Here is a 20,270-nt window from a genome sequence, read left to right as displayed (position 1 = left end):
TCCTGGACTGGTGCTCCTGACTGTGCATTTAAGATGCTTGAGATTCAGAGCACTCTCTTCTAGCCACTCAGATCTGTTGACCTGCCTTCGGGACTGGAAGACTACGCTTGGCAGAGCGCTAATGAGCAACATGCATAAATTAGCAAGGTGAACGGAGTGGCCCGTTATTACCATCCCTTGATTCTCGGCGTTGTAGGAGACGCAGTCGGGAGGGATGCGCCCACTTCAGAGAATGGAGCCAGACAGATCCGCTTCGCTGCTTTGCAAGAGTTCCTTTGTAATGCGAGAATGCTTCCAAGTGTGAAAATAAATGATAGTGGCGGTAGTGTAAAAAATAAATACACCAAGTAATAACAAGGCCATAGAAATAGTCTTTAGCGTTAAATAAGGCAAGGAGTATCATGCAGATAAAGGAGGTCCGATAAGCATTTCTAAGGCATCGGTGAGAAATCCTGCTGGTGACTGGGTGATGCTTCTGCGTGGATGGAAACCAAGTTTCTTCCCTCCTTCCTAAGGCATTGCCGAATCAAAGGGAAAAATGAAAACGGTGGCTATTTAACCCCCGGTGAAAGAGTTTTCATTTAACTACAATACTATATGACTATGAATTCTCTCTTCTTCTTTCGTTGGGCAGCATTGTTTCTAAGTATTTATCTAAATAATTCTTGTGGGATGAAGCTAAGTAAAATTTGTTTCATAAAGCCTGCAAACATGCAGTTCTGCCTGTTGCGAGCCTTGAGGGAAGGGCTAGGTCAAAAATCTGACAGTTGCAAAGCTTGTTCAACTGTGTGTATTTTTATCCCTTTCTGAACAAAACATTCAATGTCTGTTGGAAATAGCAGAATAATTTCCCTCAAATACTTGCATACTTGATGTCCCACAGGGAGGCATACGCCCTTCAGCCAGTGGGAAAACATCTCTTATCAGGAGAATGCATTGTGTTACATTTCAAAAAACCTGAAGAGGCAACTTCATTTAGATCTTACCCAAATTAAATCCTCACATGAGAACTTTCCTACAGAGTCACATATGAAGTGATAGCTAACACAACCAGCCAAGTCCTCAGCCTCGCGTTGCCTTAGCGGGGCTTGAGCATGCATAGGGTGAAATCTTGACCCTTTATTGTGATGGCGAAAAGTCCTCAAGATTTTGTTTTTGCCTTTCTAAAGAAGAATATTGCCATGCTAAAGGTGTCTGTAGTTTTTCCTGACCAGGCAATAGCCACACTGAGGGCCACCTAGTTGTTAAAGTGGAGGGGCATGAGAGCAAGCCCACGCAGCCACCTCGACCCAGTGAAGCTCAGAGGAGCGGAGCTGCTTGGCCACCAGCCTAATCAATGCTCTTCAAAAAGCGTTATGGGGTATTTAATGTGAAGAATAGAGACTGTGTACTCTGTGTGCAAATGGAACAGTTTATAGTGTGACAAACAGATGTGTTAAAGATGTATTTCCCTAGATTTCTTAGTAGAAAAGCGTGTCTTATGGCTATATGCAATCTGCCTACAGAAGAAATTTTGCTCTTAATCAAACCTTGCCCTGCCCGTGAGCACATGAGATTGTAAACAGAGTGCTGCCTTGGTGAGAAAGTGTTAAAGGGACCAATTCATGAAAACCACAATAGTCTGGTTTCCTCTTTCTGTTGGGAGACTGTATGTCTGACTCCACTGAAGACATTGGCAGCTTTGCTGGACTTCTCCGAGGCACGCTTCCAAGCTGGACATCCTTCTGACTGCTGAACTGCTCTAGTGATAAACAAGGTGTAGTGGAAATTTGCCTTTTTGGTATGTGTGAGAAGTAGGTAAGTGCTCTGCTGCCTAATTAATTACAAGTGAAAGACTCTGCTTACCCACAGTTACTCAGGGTGCAGACTGAGTATTCACTGGGTGGAAATCAGATTGATTTCCATGACGAAGAGAAGAAAAGGAATGGTTGCCCATATGGTCCAACTGATCTGCGCAAGGCCAGTAGACCGATACGGTGACTCTTCCAGCTCACAGATGGTAGTCATGGGTTCCTGTTTCTCAGAAATGATACGGCCGAGTGATTTCTGCAACTTTCAGGGACACCTTCTATCCCAGTGTGCAGATGAATCCGCTAGAAATCTCTCCAATACTAGCAAACACGGTGACACAGCAACTATATAAACTTCTGCCTATGCAAATACCTTATTCAGTGACAAAACGACAAAACCTGGCCCCGTGATTCTCTAGAGAGGCAATTCCCAGCTGGGGTGGTGGCAGCAAGCCTGGGGGAAGAGGGAAGGAAAATAAAGGGCAGGAAGAGAAAAGAAATGGCAGTCCCTGGCAAAGGAGACTGAGGAGCTGGACCCAGTGAAGCCCAGAACATTGCTTGGTTTTCAGGTAAGACTATATCATAAATAGGCGTGGAAAACCACAGATGCAAGGAGAAATAGTGGGGTTTCTTTGTATCACAGTAGTGTATTAGTACTCTGTTTGTGGATTTGGACCTCACTGTAGTTATTTTGCTTTGCAAACACAAACCATCAGAAAAGGTGTAGCAAAGGTTTTGTGATCTGGATGGAGAGATACTTCATCAACGTGCATGGCTGTAAATCCAGGTACGAGTTAGCATATTGAATAGAAAAGCTAGCTTCTTGTATAACGTAAATGCATAAGGATTCCTCGTTGTTGTTAACAAAAATGCGTGGTAACACAATCTGTATGGCCTCTGGGGTGTAGCAACAATTTGATTTATAGAATATTTTCTCACGTTCTCGTATGAAAAAATTACTTCCAATAGGAGAGCGTACTCTGGAGGGGGGGAAAAAAAAAAAAACATAAATCTCAAACTTTATCGATTAGAAAGTAGTTTTAGAACCAGATCTCTGAAATATGGTGTTGTGCTTGGTAACATTTTTGTCCCCAGATGAATTAAATTAGTCCCTTTTCTCTTAGCCAGATCAAATAGATGTGATACTTATTTTATCTCCGCAATAGATGAGTTCTTTGCAATATATATTCTCAGAGACAGGAGCTCGTAGAGAGCTGTGGGGCATACAAAATTGTGGTTTTGAGATAACATTCTGTTGGGAGTGGCAGGTTATCTTTACATATATAAGCACCGAAGTGTACACTTCGATGGAGTCAACTATTTAGTAGTTACCAAAATCTGCTTGATGACAAGGAGTATTGCGGATGACCACCCATAATTGCATTATACACGGGTATCCAGGGTAATCAAATATTTAACGTATCAATAATAACCCTTCTGAACAGGAAGGAAGAATAGGTCATTCACATGAGCTTCAGTCCCAGTGGACGCAGTGTCCTCATTTAATGTCACTGACCTGGCAAGACATTGCGCCACAATTTTGTCAGCCACGGATACACAAGAGAGAATTTTTAATCACCACCCCAGGGATCAGTTCCCCTGTTTGTTAGTCTGACCCACAAGAGGAGGTGGATGCACAGGCGAGAGTCATCACCGTACAGACGTTGGGGCTGATTCCTGTGCTGCACAGGCGTGAGAAATCAGAGTTGGAGATGTAAGAAGAAAATGGAATCTGGAGAGCAAGCTACAACACGCAAGGAGTTCTGCACTAGAAAGTGGAGCGTCTAGGCTGTTTCTACAAGTAACCAGAACAAAGGTGAAAGACGTGAATGTGTACAGAAGTCATAGAATTTCCATGCAGGAAATTTCAGCTCAGGCCGTGTCTCCAACAGAGTAGTCTTTATTTCCCTTTTCTAATTTCCTCTGCTGAGAAAACCAGTATTGCTGTAGCTTGTTTGCATATGTGCTGCCAGAAAAACTTGAAGGAAAAGCATGACTCAGAAAGGAGAAGGGAAGGTAAAAAGCAGGGCCCTGTGCTCTCAAAGCTGAGTTGGAGGTGCTCAGTTACCCAATTTTCTGCTCTGTTTAGAAGGGGACAAAGAAGAACGAACAGACGGAGCATTGATGCAGCCTCCGTCTGGAAGGAGCGCTCGGGCGGCTGGTGCGTTAGAGATCCTGTGAGTGATCGCTGCTGTGCTGCCAGCTCTGGAAGGAGGGGGCGAAAGGAGATGCTCTTTCTCTGCTAGACCAGGTTCAGCTCTCAGGCCTGAGCTAGCACACATCAAACACGTTTGGCGTACAGGATTTGAGGAACTATTCGTGCTTTCAGGAAGACATACAAAGCTTTGTCTTCAGAGTCAAAGAACAGACCTTTGCTTGTGCACTTTTTTGCAAGTTCCATGTGAAGATACGTTTCCCCCACTGCTTGAGGTTTCCTTATTTTCATGGATTTCTAGTTCAGCTTGGAAGAACATTGGGCTAAAGCAAAGTAAGCTCATTTTTTTAAAAAAAGAAAGAAATTCAGGCTTGCGTTAGCTCATGGTCACTCAGCTATCTTTTATTATAATGTGTAGATATGTGTATTTATAAATATAAACATTTATGTAGGAAGCATTTAGAATAAGTGAGCATTCATTAGAAACTCCCTTTAGAACATGAGCATGGCTGAGCAGTGGAACGTGCTGCCCAGAGAGATGCAGTTTTTTTCCATCTTTGAACATTTTCAGACTTCAGCAGGACAAGGCCGTGGGCAATCTGGTCTCACTCTGACGTTAACCCTGAGAAAGTTGGTAGGTTCCTCTTCATCTGAATTTCTCTCTTACTCTTTATTCCACAGTAAAAAAGAGGGGTTAAAATGGGCTTCAGCATCCAGACCAGTCTATGCACTGTGTTCAGCCGTCCTGAGAAGCTGGGATTGGCGATGATGCAGCCATGCACATGTTAGAAAAAAAATCTCCTAAACAGATTTAAAACAACTGCCGTCATTTGTCACCTCAAAATCTATGGCAAAATATTAAGGACAAGTGTCTCACCTAACATGACCCCATCTGTCCAAACCAAGGGAAAAACGAGAGCAGTGAAGCGGAATTACGTTTAAAATTACTGAAAGTATTTTGTCTAGGTGTAAAACATCGTAGCCTTACTGTCTAATGTTTCTGAAACTTTTACGGGTAGAAATAAGTTCTGGATGTCCTGCCATGTTAGGAGAAATGTGAAATTCGACTTTGTTAAGCAGCAGCCCAGTAGTTCGGTAGGGATGCCACTGGTCCAGGAGCTGCTGTTGCCCATGCCTGGCCACGGCTGGATGTAGTTGTGCAGGAAGAAGTTTGTCCCTGCCTAGAGGGTGGCCCAGGTTCTGCTTCTTATGGCAGGATCTGCAGGTGATGGGAGCTGTCATATGGCCATGAACTTTCCCAAAACCAGGGATGGGCATTTTAATTATGTAGGCAGTGCTTACGTGCAAGAGAGTTAACATGTAATTCCTTTGCTCTTTTGCACAATAACTCTCTAGGGCAGAGTTTTATTGGTTCATGATAAGGGTAAAATAGTTGGAAGCTTTTGATATGGTTTTTTTTTAGTGGCATTTCAGAGTTCATCATAGACTCAATGTACAGATTTTCTCTCTTGGAAGTGTGCTTTGCAGTCCCAGTCCTTCAGTCATCAGATCTGGGGGACATGTTAGAGCATGTTGTAGGTACTTTCTGGCCTAGCTTCCTTTGCTTAGAAACCCAGTGCCGAGGAACAGCGTGAAAGAGGAGAAGGTGGTGTGTGGTCAGGCCTCAGCCCTGTGTGGAGCTGGGATACACCCCAGGACAGCACTGCCCCGGGAGCTGGAAAGCGCTCCCGGATCCCACAGCACAAACCCAGCTCAGGAGGATCAGACAACTGTGTCGTTCTCATGTCTCGGCTTAACACAGCTGATAACAGAGGTGATGGATCATTTTGGTAAGGCGTGCCATGGTTGACATTCGTGCTTTTCCTGGTGGACCCCAAAGCTCTTTCCCTCCACCAGAAGTTTATTTCATGTATAGTCGTGCTTTCAGTTCCACCACTTCCAGAGGGATGTTGTAACACACGTGAGTATTGCAAGGCAACTCAACAGTTCAAGTAACTTTAGCTGGTTTCAGTGGGAATAAATGCTGGAGATAGAAGTTGTGGTCGGAGATGTGCAGGGTATTCTGTTTGTTGGCCGTGCAGGACAGGGATGTAAGAGCGTGGGAATGGCCGTACGGAGCCGGAGATCCTCTTGGCTGGGACTCTGCCAGCAGCAGACACCTAGGACAGAGCAGAACAGGCGCACGCTCGTACTCCTGCCTGCTCCCGGCGTGATTTCCCATCATCTCCAGCTCAGGCACTTTCTGAACCAAATGTTTTCAAATCATCACTTAGCTGTGTCTTGTTTACCCATGTGATTTTCCCATTTAATATGTGTACTGTTTATGTATGCTGCCAAATTCCTCCTTTCTTTCATGACAAAAAGTGTAATTTCCAGTCTAACATCACCTTAAAGTACACTGATTGAAGTAACTACTGATAATAAGAGTAGTACATATTTTCCTTTTATGATCGCCTTAAGTACTGCTTGATATGTTTTAATGTCTAACATTCCTAAGGCAGATGTTTGCCTTTCATGAAACATTAATTAGAATCTAAGAATCAAAGAGGAGAAAAAAATACACATGTATATATGCATGCGTATCTGTTTGTCTGTGAAGGGGAGACAGTAGAAGCTTTGTATTAAAAAAAAAAACCACAAAGTAAATATTTGAGGGGAAGACTTTGTCGGGAGATTACACTGATCTTTATTAAGCATATTAAAGTAACAAAACTGCATTTTTATGTAGTATGATTTTGGCATCTCACTGCCATAGTAGGTGAAGTTTTATGAGCTTCAACGAAAAATAATCTGTATCTTATTTCTTCACAGTTTAATATGTTGTGTTTGTAAGGGTACTTTCACCAATATCCTGAGTGGAAGGGTAACATTGTACGAGCTATCAGAAAATAAAATTACGTTGTATGAAAAGCTACTACAAAAGAAAGTTAATTGACAGCTGGAAACTGGGAAACGCGGTTCAATTCCCCTTTTCCAAACCACACAGAGTACTCGTATCATGCCTGTCAGCGTCTGAAGCTGGAAGGTCTTAACAGAGAGAGGATACTTTATCTCACGCGAGGTTAGCTCCCGGAATGAGCCGCGTGCTGCTGTGCACGTGTTCGCGTGACTCAGAAATGTGCCTGAGGAGCCAAGCAAAAGCGTTGGGACCGCAGTCGTCTCTGCTGCCGACCGTCCGTGGCGGGGAGCCGCTCTGCCAGCCTCCCGCTCCACCCGAGGGGGCACCGACAGCCGCCACGGGTTTGCGTGAGGTCCACCGACGCGCTGCCGTCCCACCACTGGATCCAAAGGGCGAGGTTTTAAAAAATAGTGCGGGAAGCTCGGCTGGTGCCCGTATTTATTCACTTAAGAGCTCTGGTTTTTGCAAATGTTAAGCAGCCAAAACCCACGATGTTTGTGCAGCTCAGGTTCCCTTCGAATGCTGAGCAAATGCAGGAGATCCAAGGACTTTCTTCAGGTGCTCATTGCCATCTGAATGCAGACATGTTATATTCTAGTTTTCTGCTTGTAATTCATTTGCCTGCACTTCTAGTTACTGCGGCTGAAAGGTTGACCCAGCAGCTTTGCACATCTTGTAATGATTCACATTGCTAAATTTATACACTATTTCTGTATTTGAATATTGTGTATTTATATCTCTCTTGCTTTTAAATACAAACTGTAAATACGTGGATGTCCAAAATTGGCCTGAGGGTGACATGAATGTTTGTCTGTTGGTTCTATCTCATATCATCAAGGCACATTGTAAGCTCTTGAGTGTTTAGCATGGTAGTATCTCCCAATTTTTATTTTTAGCCTATCTATTTATGTGTTCATCTTTGTGTATGTTATTTCTCCATGCACAAGTGTCACAAGAAGAAGCTTCGTTGTGGAGCAAAAGGTGGATTTTCCAGTTGTTCCTTGTGTTAGCTTGTGTCCATGTTCCTGATTTCTTCATGCAAATTCAGAATTTGCATGGAAATTGTGGCATTGGTGGTAATCACTGTTATTTGTCACTGAAAGGGTGGTGACGCTCCCCTCACGCTTGGCCACAGGTTCCCATCCTCTCACACGTGCCAGTGCAGGTACTTGGCAGACTCCACTGTTTAGGGAGCTAAACCAGCAAAAGAGAGCTGCTCAGGTTTTTTTGCAGAATTGACTTGCCGTTGTGGGTCCCTGAACTGGCTCGCTGCAGGATCAGACAAGTGCCAGTGCTGACACAAGGGAAAGCGACTGGAGCAGGACCGTCCTGGTCCACCAGCTGAGCCAGGTCGCATCCTGCACTAGCCCAGAACCCAAGAAACACCAGAGGACCACGGCTCACGTCATGCCCACCTTGTGGGGCACGCTCTGGCGTGCTGAGCCCCTTGTCAGGGCTGAGAGGCTGCTCCATGGGGCCAAGTCCTGTCTGGTGGTTCTCCTTCTCGTGGGAGCACAGCTGATACGTGCCTAGGTCTCACCCCAGAGTGAAGTTAATGTCTGTCTTTAGCAGCCACAGGCTATTGTTGAAGTGTAGCCATGAGTCCCTCAACTACAGCTGGGGAGGAAGGTGATACGGTGTGATTGCTGTAAAGAACAGACGTACGTTTGCCGTGGGGTGAGAGCACGTGAGCAGGCTGTTCGCGGGGAGCAGCCGGCGTGCAGTGACTTGCTGTGGTGTGTTGTTGGTGTGTCGCAGCGCTGGACATGGTTCAGGCTTTGGTAATCGTGCTGTGCTCCCCGGGCAGCTCTGCTCTGCGTGTCACTCGGAAAGCACAGGATGGGTGCAGAAAGACCCGCTATGTGTGTGTTTCAACAGTGTTAGTGCAGTTGGTGAGGGCCTTTGGCAGTCTGTGTGTAGAACAGAGGCAAAACACCGAGGAGGTCATGGGCAGCATTCATAGAAAGGAAAAATAAACCTGCATTACCAGGGTTGTTACAATTCCTGTCGCGTGCAGCGCAGATCATATTCAGGAGAACTTGATGGCCATCTGCTGGTGAAGCCCCAGCCTTTGTGTTACTTTGCAGACTGTTTTGCATCAGAGACAGGCACTTGGCCGTGTGTGAGCTGCAGAGATGCCTATTTTCACTGCTAGCTGGAAAGAACAGAGCTGAAGTTTTGTACATCACCCTAAGTGCTCACACTGGTTTCGTTTGTTTCACCCTACGAGCAGTACTGAGTACGGGTGTTGCAGCTGCTTGTGGAGGCAACCAGCAGTGTCCCAGGAATTCTGTCAGTACAATAGTTTCTACACTAGTGTAGAAATTATGCTGTTTTTAGAAAGAGCAAACTGCAAATAAATAAACGTCAAGCTGACAGCTCAGAACTCTGTTTTCTTCTTTGTTCATTTATCTTTCAAACTTGATGTATCAGCACTATTTTGATACATGCTGCAGTTTCGCTGGGATGTTACGTGTGGTGTCAGCCCTGTTGCGAAACCCCACCGTGAGCCTTAAAGGCTGCCTGAGGTCTCGGCCGTTGACAGGAGAACTGGCAGCTCCTGGGCTGGGTACCCTGGCAGCTCTTGGCTGCTGATGTGCTTCCAGGCCTTCGCTGCAGGCAGTCTGCAAGGGACGCTTACGGTCAAAAAAGGCTGCTGCAATAGGGTTGTGTGTATCTTTATATATGTGTGTGTGTATTTTTAAATTTCTTTTTTATGACTTTAAACCACACTGTAAGCAAAAAGAAAAAAAAAAACCTCAGTAAAAAAAATTAGTACCTATGAGTTCCCAGTGATTTCCATGCTCAGTCTTTGTCCACCATGGTGCCATCAAACAGTAGTTTCTGTAGCCCTCTGCTGAGCAGAGCCACCTGGTAGAACCCCCATTCTTGTCTTTGTGCCTTTAAAAGGCACAAAACATGGTTTTGAGAACTTTTTTTTTTTTAATGTTTCTCCGTGAGGTTGGTGAGGGTATTTTGTAGAAACTGCTTGAGAAAGTGGAGGATGTCCCTCTCCTGCTATATGGCCAAGGGAAGGAACATCTTGGACTTGATGATCTTAGAGGTCTTTTCCATCCTGTGATTCTGTGATCTGCAAATCAACTGAAAGTTACTGTGGGGGAGACTGACCTCAGGAAGCTCAGAAGAGCATCTCTGTGCTCTTTTTAAGGCTTCCTGTGGTATGTCCGTGTAGGAAGGCAAACAGCTTGTGCATGGCTAAAACAAAGCGGGTGGTATCAGTTAGGAGCTGGCTCCTTTTCCACCGGTGAGCATGTCTGCACCGTGGGGTCCCCCTGAGCCACGGGGTTTGGTGGCAGAGGAGGATCGCCGTGGGGCTGTGCCGTTGGGTGCCACCAGTCCCTTCCGCTGACTGGTTTGTCATTCAGCCTGCACTGCAGCCAGGGGAAGGCATGAGGTTACGTTTGCTGGTTCCAGCCGACAGTGACCTTGCTCCTCGACGTACTGAGCAAGCGATGGCTGTGAAGCTCGTGGGGGACGGTGGCAACACACAGCACCTTCTGTGGCTTATTTGCTTAATTTTCCAGGCGTGGAATAGGTGGGATGCTTTGCCTTTTAGAAAGAGGGAGCAATCCAGTTAAGAAGCAGCAGCCTTGATCCTGCACCACCTTGGTGGCACCACTTTATGCCACCATCTCTTGTATAAATACCCGGGAAAGCACAGAGCAGTTCCCAGCAGTGAGGTCACTTTCCTGTATGTGACAAACAGCTTTTTATGAGGTGCTGAATCTGCTCAAGGTTCGTTTTGTCTCAGGGCTGGGAATTGCAGCAGCATTATGAGTTTGGTCCGCCCCCCGTTTCAGTGAGCTGTACTGTCCAGGATCTGAACGCCCTGTTACAAAATAGGCTTTTAAGACAGCTCGTAAATCACATGCAGCAAAAATGGTGCACAAATATTTATTTTTAAAGATAAAGATTTTCTGGTCTTGAGCACTGGATTTTGTACCCTCAGTACTGAGCTTCAAGATTTGATTTACATGTCTGATTTTTATTTTAACTGGTGGAATGTTTAAAAAAAAAGAAAACTGGAGCAGCGAGGCCATTCTTAGGAATCATCTAACCCAAGACTTTTATTTGCCCTGAGATGCAGATCACAGAATCACAGAATCACAGAATATTGGGGGTTGGAAGGGACCCCTGTGGGTCATCCAGTCCAAGCCCCCTGCCGAAGCAGGGTCACCTACAGCAGGCTGCACAGGACCTTGTCCAGGCGGGTCTTGAATATCTCCAGAGAAGGGGACTCCACAACCTCCCTGGGCAGCCTGTTCCAGTGCTCCGTCACCCTCAGAGGGAAGAAGTTCTTCCTCATGTTCAGACGGACCTTCCTGTGCTTCAGTTTGTGCCCGTTGTCCCTTGTCCTGTTGCTGGGCACCACTGAAAAGAGTCTGGCCCTGTCCTCCTGACACCCACCCTTCAGATATTTATAAGCATTTATTAGGTCCCCTCGCAGCCTGCTCTACTCCAGGCTGAACAAGCCCAGCTCCCTCAGCCTCTCCTCATAGGAGAGATGCTCCAGTCCCCTCACCATCCTCCTAGCCCTCCTCTGGACTCTCTCCAGTAGCTCCTCATCTTTCTTGAACTGGGGAGCCCAGAGCTGGACACAGTACTCCAGATGAGGCCTCACTAGGGCAGAGCAGAGAGGGAGGAGAACCTCCCTCGACCTGCTGGCCACACTCTTCTTAATGCACCCCAGGATCCCATTGGCCTTCTTGGCAGCCAGGGCACACTGCTGGCTCATGGTTAACCTGTCGTCCACCAGGACACCCAGGTCCCTCTCCGCAGAGCTGCTCTCCAGCAGGTCCTCCCCAAGCCTGTACTGGTGCATGAGGTTGTTCTTCCCCAGGTGCAGGACCCTGCACTTGGCCTTGTTGAACTTCATCAGGTTCCTCTCCACCTCTAGCCTGTCTGGATGCAATTCCTAAACCATTTCTGTGACAGCTAAACATATCTGTAATCTTGTTAGACAGTTAAAGTGCTCGTGTGTCTTACTCTCTGGGGGACTACTTTTTGCTAGTTAATGTTGGTATTGCGGCCCTCTGCCCATTTCTTCCTGCGTTTCAGAAATTCCCTGCATGCCCGTTTGCACACGTTGTGTTATAGGCAAAAATAATTAATCTGGAAAATCTCTTTGCCTGAGGGTGAAATATGAATATAAAGTTTTAAGAGAAAAGGAGGCCCATCAGAAAAAGAGTATGGAGTGCTGGAGTAGTATTTAGTGCCTTAAATTAGGGTTGTCCTGTAAAAATATTTCAACAGAAAGAAAAATACGTAATTTAAACTACCAGGAATTTGAGGCTGAAAGATTTGTAATGCACTGAACTGGAACATCAGCGAAATCACATGCTAATGCTGTGAGATGCTTCATGCAAAGTTTTAACTCAAAATACATAGTCCTTAGCAAGTTCTGGATATCCCTAGAAGTGGAGTTTATGGCAGAGCAGCTATAGCTGTGACAGCACTGGCTGTTGTAACAGAAGGCTGAAGATTGGTGTCGACACAGGAGCTTCTCAGCAGATGCATCAACATCAGGGCTTCTTTCAAATGCCTTGCTTCGTATCTTAACTTCCCCAAAGCTTTGTGCTTCTTTTCGTGATGAAATTCCGTTTTTTTTTCCTCCAATTCATTTTCATTTGGCAGTCACAAAGTCTTTCAGGAGCAGCATGAACTTGCATCTTGAAGAGTTTAAAAGAGCTGGCTGACAAATCTCTGGATCATTTGCTTTCAATGTCAATAAACCCAGGAATGTGGGGGAAGCCCCAGAAACTTGATGAAGGGCAATGTTGTTCCAGTACGTAAAGCAGCTAAACAGGGTAGCAGAATTGCACGTGAACGTGAGTGCTGTGCAATATAACCATAATGGGGTTGATAAGGAGATCAGCTAGCAATGATTTATAGCTGGGTAATATAATTAATGGAAGTTGGTGAGGGTTTGGTTCTTGGCATACCAGCCTGATAGTAGTTTATGACATGAGTTTATCTAATCGAGGCAAGTGCGTTGTTGTAGCAGGTTTTCTTCAAGTACTAGACTTGGTACACGCTATATTTAAAAACTCAAGCAACATGACTTCAACATTTTATTTTTAATTGCTTAAAATTGGGGTAACTGATAGACCTTAGGTCATCGCTGTAAATGGAGTATCTTCAAAGAGTGTTCATGTTTCTGTGGGGATTGTTCGCTGGCCCTGTGCTAATAAACTTTTTTATTTATCAGTGGTCTGAAAGGAACAAAAATTCGTTGACTTGCAGCTGATAGATTCAGAATTGTTAAATAAGTAAATAGAAAAATCATTGCTCCAGGGTGATACGGACCTGTGAGCAATTTGTATGCAAGCAAACAACAGGTGTTTGGCCAAACGCGAGGATCCATAGTCCAGGTCTGGGTACTGGAAACACTTTTATTAAAAGGTTTCAGGATTTTTATCTATTTAAACTTGTCAACAAGAAATTATGGAGGCTATATACAAAGTTGTTTAGAAAACAGGGTTCAGTGAGATTGGATCTGGACACATATAAAATAAAAATAAAGCTTAGATAAAGTCAGGCTACTTCATTATTGGAGCAGTATTTCAAGGATTGTGGTGTTTTCTCTGGCAATAAGCACTTCTAAACCAAAATATGAATTATTTCATACTGCAAAATATGCTCTAGTTTAAGCACAGATTGTTTCGAATACATGCTGTGTACGACATTGTAGAAAATGGAATATTTAATTGTTAAGGTCACTTCTGTCACAGTGATAGGTTACAGCTGATCTTTGGGGCCCAGGATATACACCATGCTCTTGCTTCATTTCTTACTTCTGTTCTGTTTTGTAGTTCAATTTCACCGTTCAGTATTGAGAGCACAAGGCGTCAGAGGAGGTCCGAATCTCCAGACTCCAGGAAGCGGCGCATCCATCGGTGTGACTTCGAGGGGTGCAACAAAGTGTACACAAAAAGTTCCCACCTGAAGGCTCACCGGAGAACGCACACAGGTAAGGCTTTGCTGGCGCTGTGTACCACAGTTAAGGCAAGGAGGTTCCTTTCTGCCTAATTTAGGACGTATTGAACTCGTCACCCTACACTAAGAGCCAAAGGCCTGTACCTAAACAACAGAGATGTCTGCGAGTGCATCAGCGTAGGCATTCTGGTGCAGATCAAGAACGTGCTTTTGAATTGAACTTCCCTGTCATCCCTGTCATCCCCACTTCGCAGCACAAGAGCGGTCTCAGCACGAACCAGACTCCTTTCAGATGAAACTAAGCAGAAAAGGGGCCTCCAGGGACACAGTTGCTGTGCTTCAGCGATCAATGCGTGGTCGTTGCTTGGGACCAACTAGAGCTAGTCCAAAGAAAACCCTCAAGAAAAGCATATAGTGTGGACATGGATCTTCAGCACCATTTTTTTCACTCTACAGACCTGCTCCTATTGAGCTACTACTCTCTTTGCCAGATGTAGCCTTTGAATGCTAGTCACCACTAAATGCCTTCAGGTCAATTCAAGTGTAAACTCAAGAGCTCAGCATTTCTTTCTGGAGGCTTTCAGAGGCACCTACCACATAACGCAGAGGGAAGTCAGTGACTTTACAAGAACAGGTTGCATTGGGTCCCTACACCAGAGATGCAGAAGAGGTGGCTAGATGAGCTGGGTCCCATTCAGTGATGAATACACTTAATCAATAGGTGTCCTGATTAACTTTGTGGGCTGTTGCTGGTCTACACGACAGGCATGTAAGGGTAGCTTAAGCAGTGATGTGTAAGTGTTGTAATTTATTGTGGATAAACTCAGAAGGAGCAATTTGAAGTCATCAAGAACAATTTAAAAGGGGATCGCTTCGATGGCTACAAAGGTGGTGTGCAGACCTCTCTGAGTTTCAGTGCTGTTCCCTATTCTGCTGCTGATCTGCTTAAATTAAATTTATTGATCTCTCTGCTCTTAATGTAATTCAGCATTCTTGTAACTCCTTGGAGAAGAGTGATGGTGTTTATCCAGGATGTAGCACAATGTTGCTCTTTGCTGAGAATCTGCTGGTGCTTTATTTGGTGTGGTGTAGTCTAAATTAGAGTATGAGATATTATTTAAAAAATTGAGTGATGGCTTCTCCATTTCAAATAAGACCACGTCTCCATCACTCTTTCCAATATGTCTTTTGGTTGGTAGGACTTATGTTGAGAGGAATACTGAACAAAGCTCCATCCTAATATCCCCTACCAAATCAGTTTCTCTAAGGTGAGAGTCCCTTCCTTAAACAGCAGAAGTGTTCTGCTGGTCTGGGAATTCCATTACGCTTCCCTCTAGGCCAGTTATTCTAGTTTCTGCATACCTTCCCATCAATGCTTGGGCTTTCTCCTGTCTCTTAATTTATCATGTCTTGTCTTAATTCTATTTTCCTCTTCCCTGTTCTTTCACATCTTCAGTGTGGTCTTTCATCCCTACCCTTCTGATGTATATTATATACCCTTACCCTTTCACCTTGTTCTCTGTCATTCTTCTTTTACTTATTTTATCCCAATTTAACCCTACTCTGTCTCTTTCCTCCTCCCTGCCCAGATTTCTAAGTTCTTTCCCTATTCTTGCCTGCACCACCCTTTGAGCATTATATGGCTGTAGCAGATTCGAAGGCAGAGAGCCCAGCAGAGGTGTGAAACTGGTAGACTTTTGGTTTGAACCAAAAAATACCACTAAAGTGTTTATACCAGAGGGGGATGTCACTCTTCTCTAGCCTGCAAGACTGGCGGCCAGCACAGGAGTGTGAGCAAGCACCGTGTAAGGAGCTGAGCTGCAAAACTAGATGTGAGCAATGTCACACTCAAGCTAGCCCAGAAATACAGAAGGCTTTTCTCCGCCGTGGTGTTTTAAATCCCTAAGAATCACATTTGCAATGACTCTGTCATTCATTGGTGATCTCATGGCAGAGCAGGGCTTGTGGGTGACGCACCTAAATCGGTGTTAGATAGTCCGCGCTGCTGAATCTCAGGCTGTGCACTTAGGGTGCTCAAAACTGGGTGCTGAAGGCTTGAAATGGTGTTGGTAATTACGGCTTTTGCAGCTGTAGCTCTCCAACAGCTTCAAGGGAGTTTCTGTACCCGCTGTAATCGTAGGATCCATCTCCCCAGCCTTGGTTCCCTGGCAGCTGGGTGTCTAGGCTGTGCTATCTGTCTGGGATCTCTGGGTAGTCAGAGGAGAGGGATTGGCACCTCTGGGGCACGTTATTCCCTCTTTGGGTAGACCGGGGACTGGCTTGTGAAGGTGTTTCTCTTTCATTGCTGAATACAAAGGAGACGTAGATACCTACCTGTTAGCTGGCTGAAATGAATCCCCACCCCAAAAGGCAGCTGCCTGAAGTATTTTCCAGTCATGTTGGAAGTTGGTTTATTCCTTCAGGCAGAAAAATAATACCAAATCAAAAACCCTCATTAAATGGTCAGCTGTTAACTGCTTTCTATTGTCACGTCTTCATACCTGCTGCAATGTAAGCAGTAAAGCGAGGGTGAGCGCTGCATTTAGCCAGCAGATCCAGTGAGGAGATCTGTATTGTGCCGTTAAAATTAAATGCTTTTTACAGAACTCTTCTTAGGTCTTGGTAAGGAGTCGGTATATTCAGACTTACATGTAGCATTGGCCATAAGCATACTCTATGCATTAATCTCATTTTACATTTTTTATCTTGGGCTTTAGTTTTGCTTCAGGCAAAAGAAGTTAATTATTCACGTATGACCCACAGTAATTAGTATGCAGTTTTGGATAAGTATAAATGAAGTATGACAGCTATGCACGCAAGGGTGAGCAAGTTTCAGTAGGAAACTTTCTGAGAAAAGATCACAGAAACCCAGCATTGCATAATCTGGACTGTTTTTTTTGGGGGGTGGGAGGGCAGGCTGATCATGTTCACAATAGTTTACCTAAGCAGGACGCGTTTGAGAACTATATATTTTTTTCCCAGTTACTGTATATGCGTAGCTGCTAAGACATTCACAGTTGTTTGGATACAGGAGGAAAAACAGGGCAGTATTTTGACAGGATGTACAGCTTTGTTGGTTGGAAGGTATACTGCTTTGAAACTTAATTAAAAACGGAAACAAAATATTATAGGCAGTAACAGTTGCATTTAATTCTTTCAGAGTGACGCCTAGGCTTTTTTTCAGTATGCTATGGTCTAGCTCCCCGGTACTTCTCACCAGTGTCCTGGAAACTTGGTGTACTGGTGTGGGCATGGAGACCACTGGGGGGCGAGCTTGAATTGCGCATCAGCTCCCCGGCTGGGAAAACCGCGAGGGGAACCTGCTGCAGTCAGAGCGTTTCATAAATCACGAGCACTGGTATTAAATTTCTCTTTCTAGCATGAGCTTCTTGTTGTTGTTTTGCCAAATCGTCAAATAAAGCTATCGGGAGGTATCGGGTGTGATGGAGAGCCTGCGGGGCTCGCGGGCAAGCTCGCAGCTCAGGTTTATCAACTCTTTCCGCAAGGAGAAACGGTGAGAAATGGGCTCACCAGAGTTGTGTTGAGTTAGTTTCTGCTTCAGTGAACTTAAAGAAGATTACTAATGTGTGACTCTAGAAATGAGTAATCTTTAAAAATGGGAAATCCAGCAGCCCTGAGTTGCGTTCCCGGTCTGCGTGTGTCTGCGTTGCGCTCGGCGTAGGTGCCGGGGTGGGCCCCGGGAACGGGGAGAGCTGTGACTCCTGTTCCCTGCGAGGTCTGCGCCCATACAGCCCCGGTGGGACCCTGCTTCTTCAGTTTGCTGCTTTAACTTTGAAGACGGAGGAGGAAACAGCTGTAGTGCTATTTTATGACACGTGATGGCCATTTCAGGCCTTGTAGGCAGTACTAAAGTTGCCGTTGATGCTTCCAGTAGGACAGCTGAGAATTGCAGACTAACTCATACTGGTTCCTTCCACTGTGCGGTTTTTCCCCCACCGAAATTTAATTCTAAATATATTTAAATTTACCTTAATGAATTGCTGTTTCCTTTTCTACTAGCCTTGGTTTGTGAAAGATGTACAGACTGTGTTCCCTCTGAAGAGAGATTATGAAAATCTGATACGTTTTATGTAAATCAAAGAGGCAAATCCTACCTTCTGTTGAGAGGCTGATACGGGATATAAAAGCTAGACTTTAATAACTGACCTATGGAGTTGGTGAAACTGGAAATCATGGGTCTGAGAAAACTGAAAATGCATTAAATAATTTCATTATTTTGACAAAAAGCAGGCAGATATTTTCATGCCATAGAATTGAGGACATGCAACTTGACCTGCTCTCTAGGTGGCTGGACGTTTTTGAAAAGTCAATGGAAACCTGCAAAGTAGTGAAAAATGTTTGTAATTTCTCTGCAAAATTTCACTTAACTTGTCATTATTTTTCAATCATCTGTAATTGTTATGAAAATAGGTTTGTAAGCTAGGTATGGTGAAGGCAGCAGGACGAAGCCTTACAGTCGCGCCATTTATCAGGTCAAATACAAGGCAGTAAAGTCTCTGGTGAAGTAATACATTTCATTATAGCCTCAATCAGCATAATAGTTATGGATAAAGGGAGCGTATGGAAAGATGAGGGGATGGGGGAGTCAGTTTTAGGGAGAGGAAAAAGGGAAAACAAAACCAAACATCCGGGACCCTTGGAGCTAGTTGCTGTAACAGTGCAAAGGAGACATTATAAAGTGAAATCACCTTTTGGATCGATGACAGTGATCGTAGGAAAAGCATACAAACCCTTTTGTATTTTTTTATTCATACTGATTTCAGTTGCCTCGTTAACGCATTGAATAATGAAAAACACAAATAGCCCAAGATGGCAGGTTCTGGCTGCCAGCAGAGGCAGGGCAGGGCAGTGGCTGCTGGCTGTGGACGACGTCCCGGGGCGTGCATGTGGTGCTGCACCCGGTCACGGGCTAAGCTAAAAGCTGCTTTCACTTCTCCTCCACAGGCTACTTAGTCTGCAAATCCTAGCATGCGATATTCTGTTTTAACCTGAATGGCGGGCCTGTTGGTACCAGAGCTAACCTTTGCATATCACGATCCAGTTTTCATAGACATCATCTGTCTCCTCTTAAATGGGGAGAGCATGTAAATCTGAGGCATACTATGTAAATTGAAGAGGCAAATTATGCTCTCTGGTAGGGGGCCTGGTAAAGGGCACAGAGACTTGTAATATGTATAATGCATAGTACATGTGGAGGTGATTTAAAGCTCTGCGCTTTTTTCTAAGTATGCAGAGTACACTGAGTGGTGTGAATGTGTCCCAAAGCGGTGCCTAGCATGGAGACTGTGACCTGAGAAATCTAACCAACTACATAGTCATTTAAAGGGAAATTTAATTTGTCTTGGATTTCACATCTCAAGTTGCTCGCAGCTAAATCCAGTTCTAGCTCATTGTGGCTACCCTCTTACCGTACAGAGAAACCCAAGGAGTTTAAAACATTGTGTGAATCATCCTGAAGAGGTCAATAAAGGAAGAAGACGCCTGCTTTAAGGTTATGTGGGACATAATTTTAGAAAGTCTGATACAGAAGAGATAGCTCCCTGTCTCTCACCTTTGTAGGATTTTCTTTTATTGTAAAAGTAATCAGCGTTCTGTTTTTCAGTGCAACCTTATTTCAGTCATTAGTTACAAGTTTCTGGAGGAATGTGGCAGAGTGGCTTTCTGAGGTCCATAGCAGCAAAAGCCTGGGACTTTCCAGTTGATGTGAAATGGGAATGGATTTAGTCCATGAGTGCAGGGCATCATATAGCCACAGCCGTGGCTTTGCTCCTGCCTCGGAGGGCTGGAGGAGGGCAAGGGCTGCAACCAGAGCACCTTCTCTGGGGCTCCGATACTGGGCTGCAGCTGCTGCTTTTCATGTGTGAGCCACAACCAGCAGCAGCACCGAATGGCTCATCTTGGTGCCGCTGCTGCAGAAGAAGTGGCTGCTTCGTTAGGCTCTTAGAGAGGCAGGCTGAGTGTACCCCCCAGGCCAAAGGAGTTTTTTTAGTGTTTGGTGCTTTGTCCTTGATCAATGCCTGTATCATTCCTGAGGGATGAGAGCAAATACCTTTGCTGCAGACGTAATGAAACCAATTTGTCAGTGTCAGGGGTCTTCAGCAGTGTTACGTGGAGACAGTAAACATCTCAGAAATGTGGTTTTGTACCTGAGAAAATGACAGCAGCTCCTTCTCGAGATGTTCATTTATAGCTGGGCTGAGACACCACCCTAGAAGAAAGAGGGCTAGTGAGTACATGGGTGTTTTATTTAGTCTGTGCTTTTTCAAACATTGCATTCCTCTCACTCACTGTTGCTCCATATATTATTTTAATATGAAAAGGCCCCTGTCATTAGTCTTTGTTCGTATTTTCCTTTGAGCAATTTCGGAGCGGACTTAAGAAGTCAGAGGCACCAAAAAAAGTTATTTTTGCTCTGTAGGTTTTAAAACTCTATTCATCACCTGTTGTTTTTTTAAGGTCTGTTTAATGCCTTTTGCTAGCTATAAGT

General features: G+C 44.8%; 1 protein-coding gene across 8 annotated transcripts in view; it reads left to right on the top strand.

Annotated features, from left to right (window-relative positions):
• KLF12 (KLF transcription factor 12) overlaps window positions 1–20,270 on the top strand; it is a 256,583-nt gene that overhangs the window by 217,027 nt on the left and 19,286 nt on the right. For all 8 annotated transcript variants that reach the window (XM_075423015.1, XM_075422969.1, XM_075422990.1 and 5 more), the window contains one exon: window positions 13,639–13,796. In XM_075423015.1, the coding sequence (XP_075279130.1) occupies window positions 13,639–13,796 (158 nt within the window). The remainder of the gene's footprint in view (window positions 1–13,638; window positions 13,797–20,270) is intronic.

The sequence above is a fragment of the Opisthocomus hoazin genome, chromosome 1 (genome assembly GCF_030867145.1).
Source record: "Opisthocomus hoazin isolate bOpiHoa1 chromosome 1, bOpiHoa1.hap1, whole genome shotgun sequence".
In the NCBI taxonomy this organism is placed as follows: Eukaryota; Metazoa; Chordata; class Aves; order Opisthocomiformes; family Opisthocomidae; genus Opisthocomus; species Opisthocomus hoazin.
This window is presented reverse-complemented; position numbering and strand designations above follow the sequence as displayed.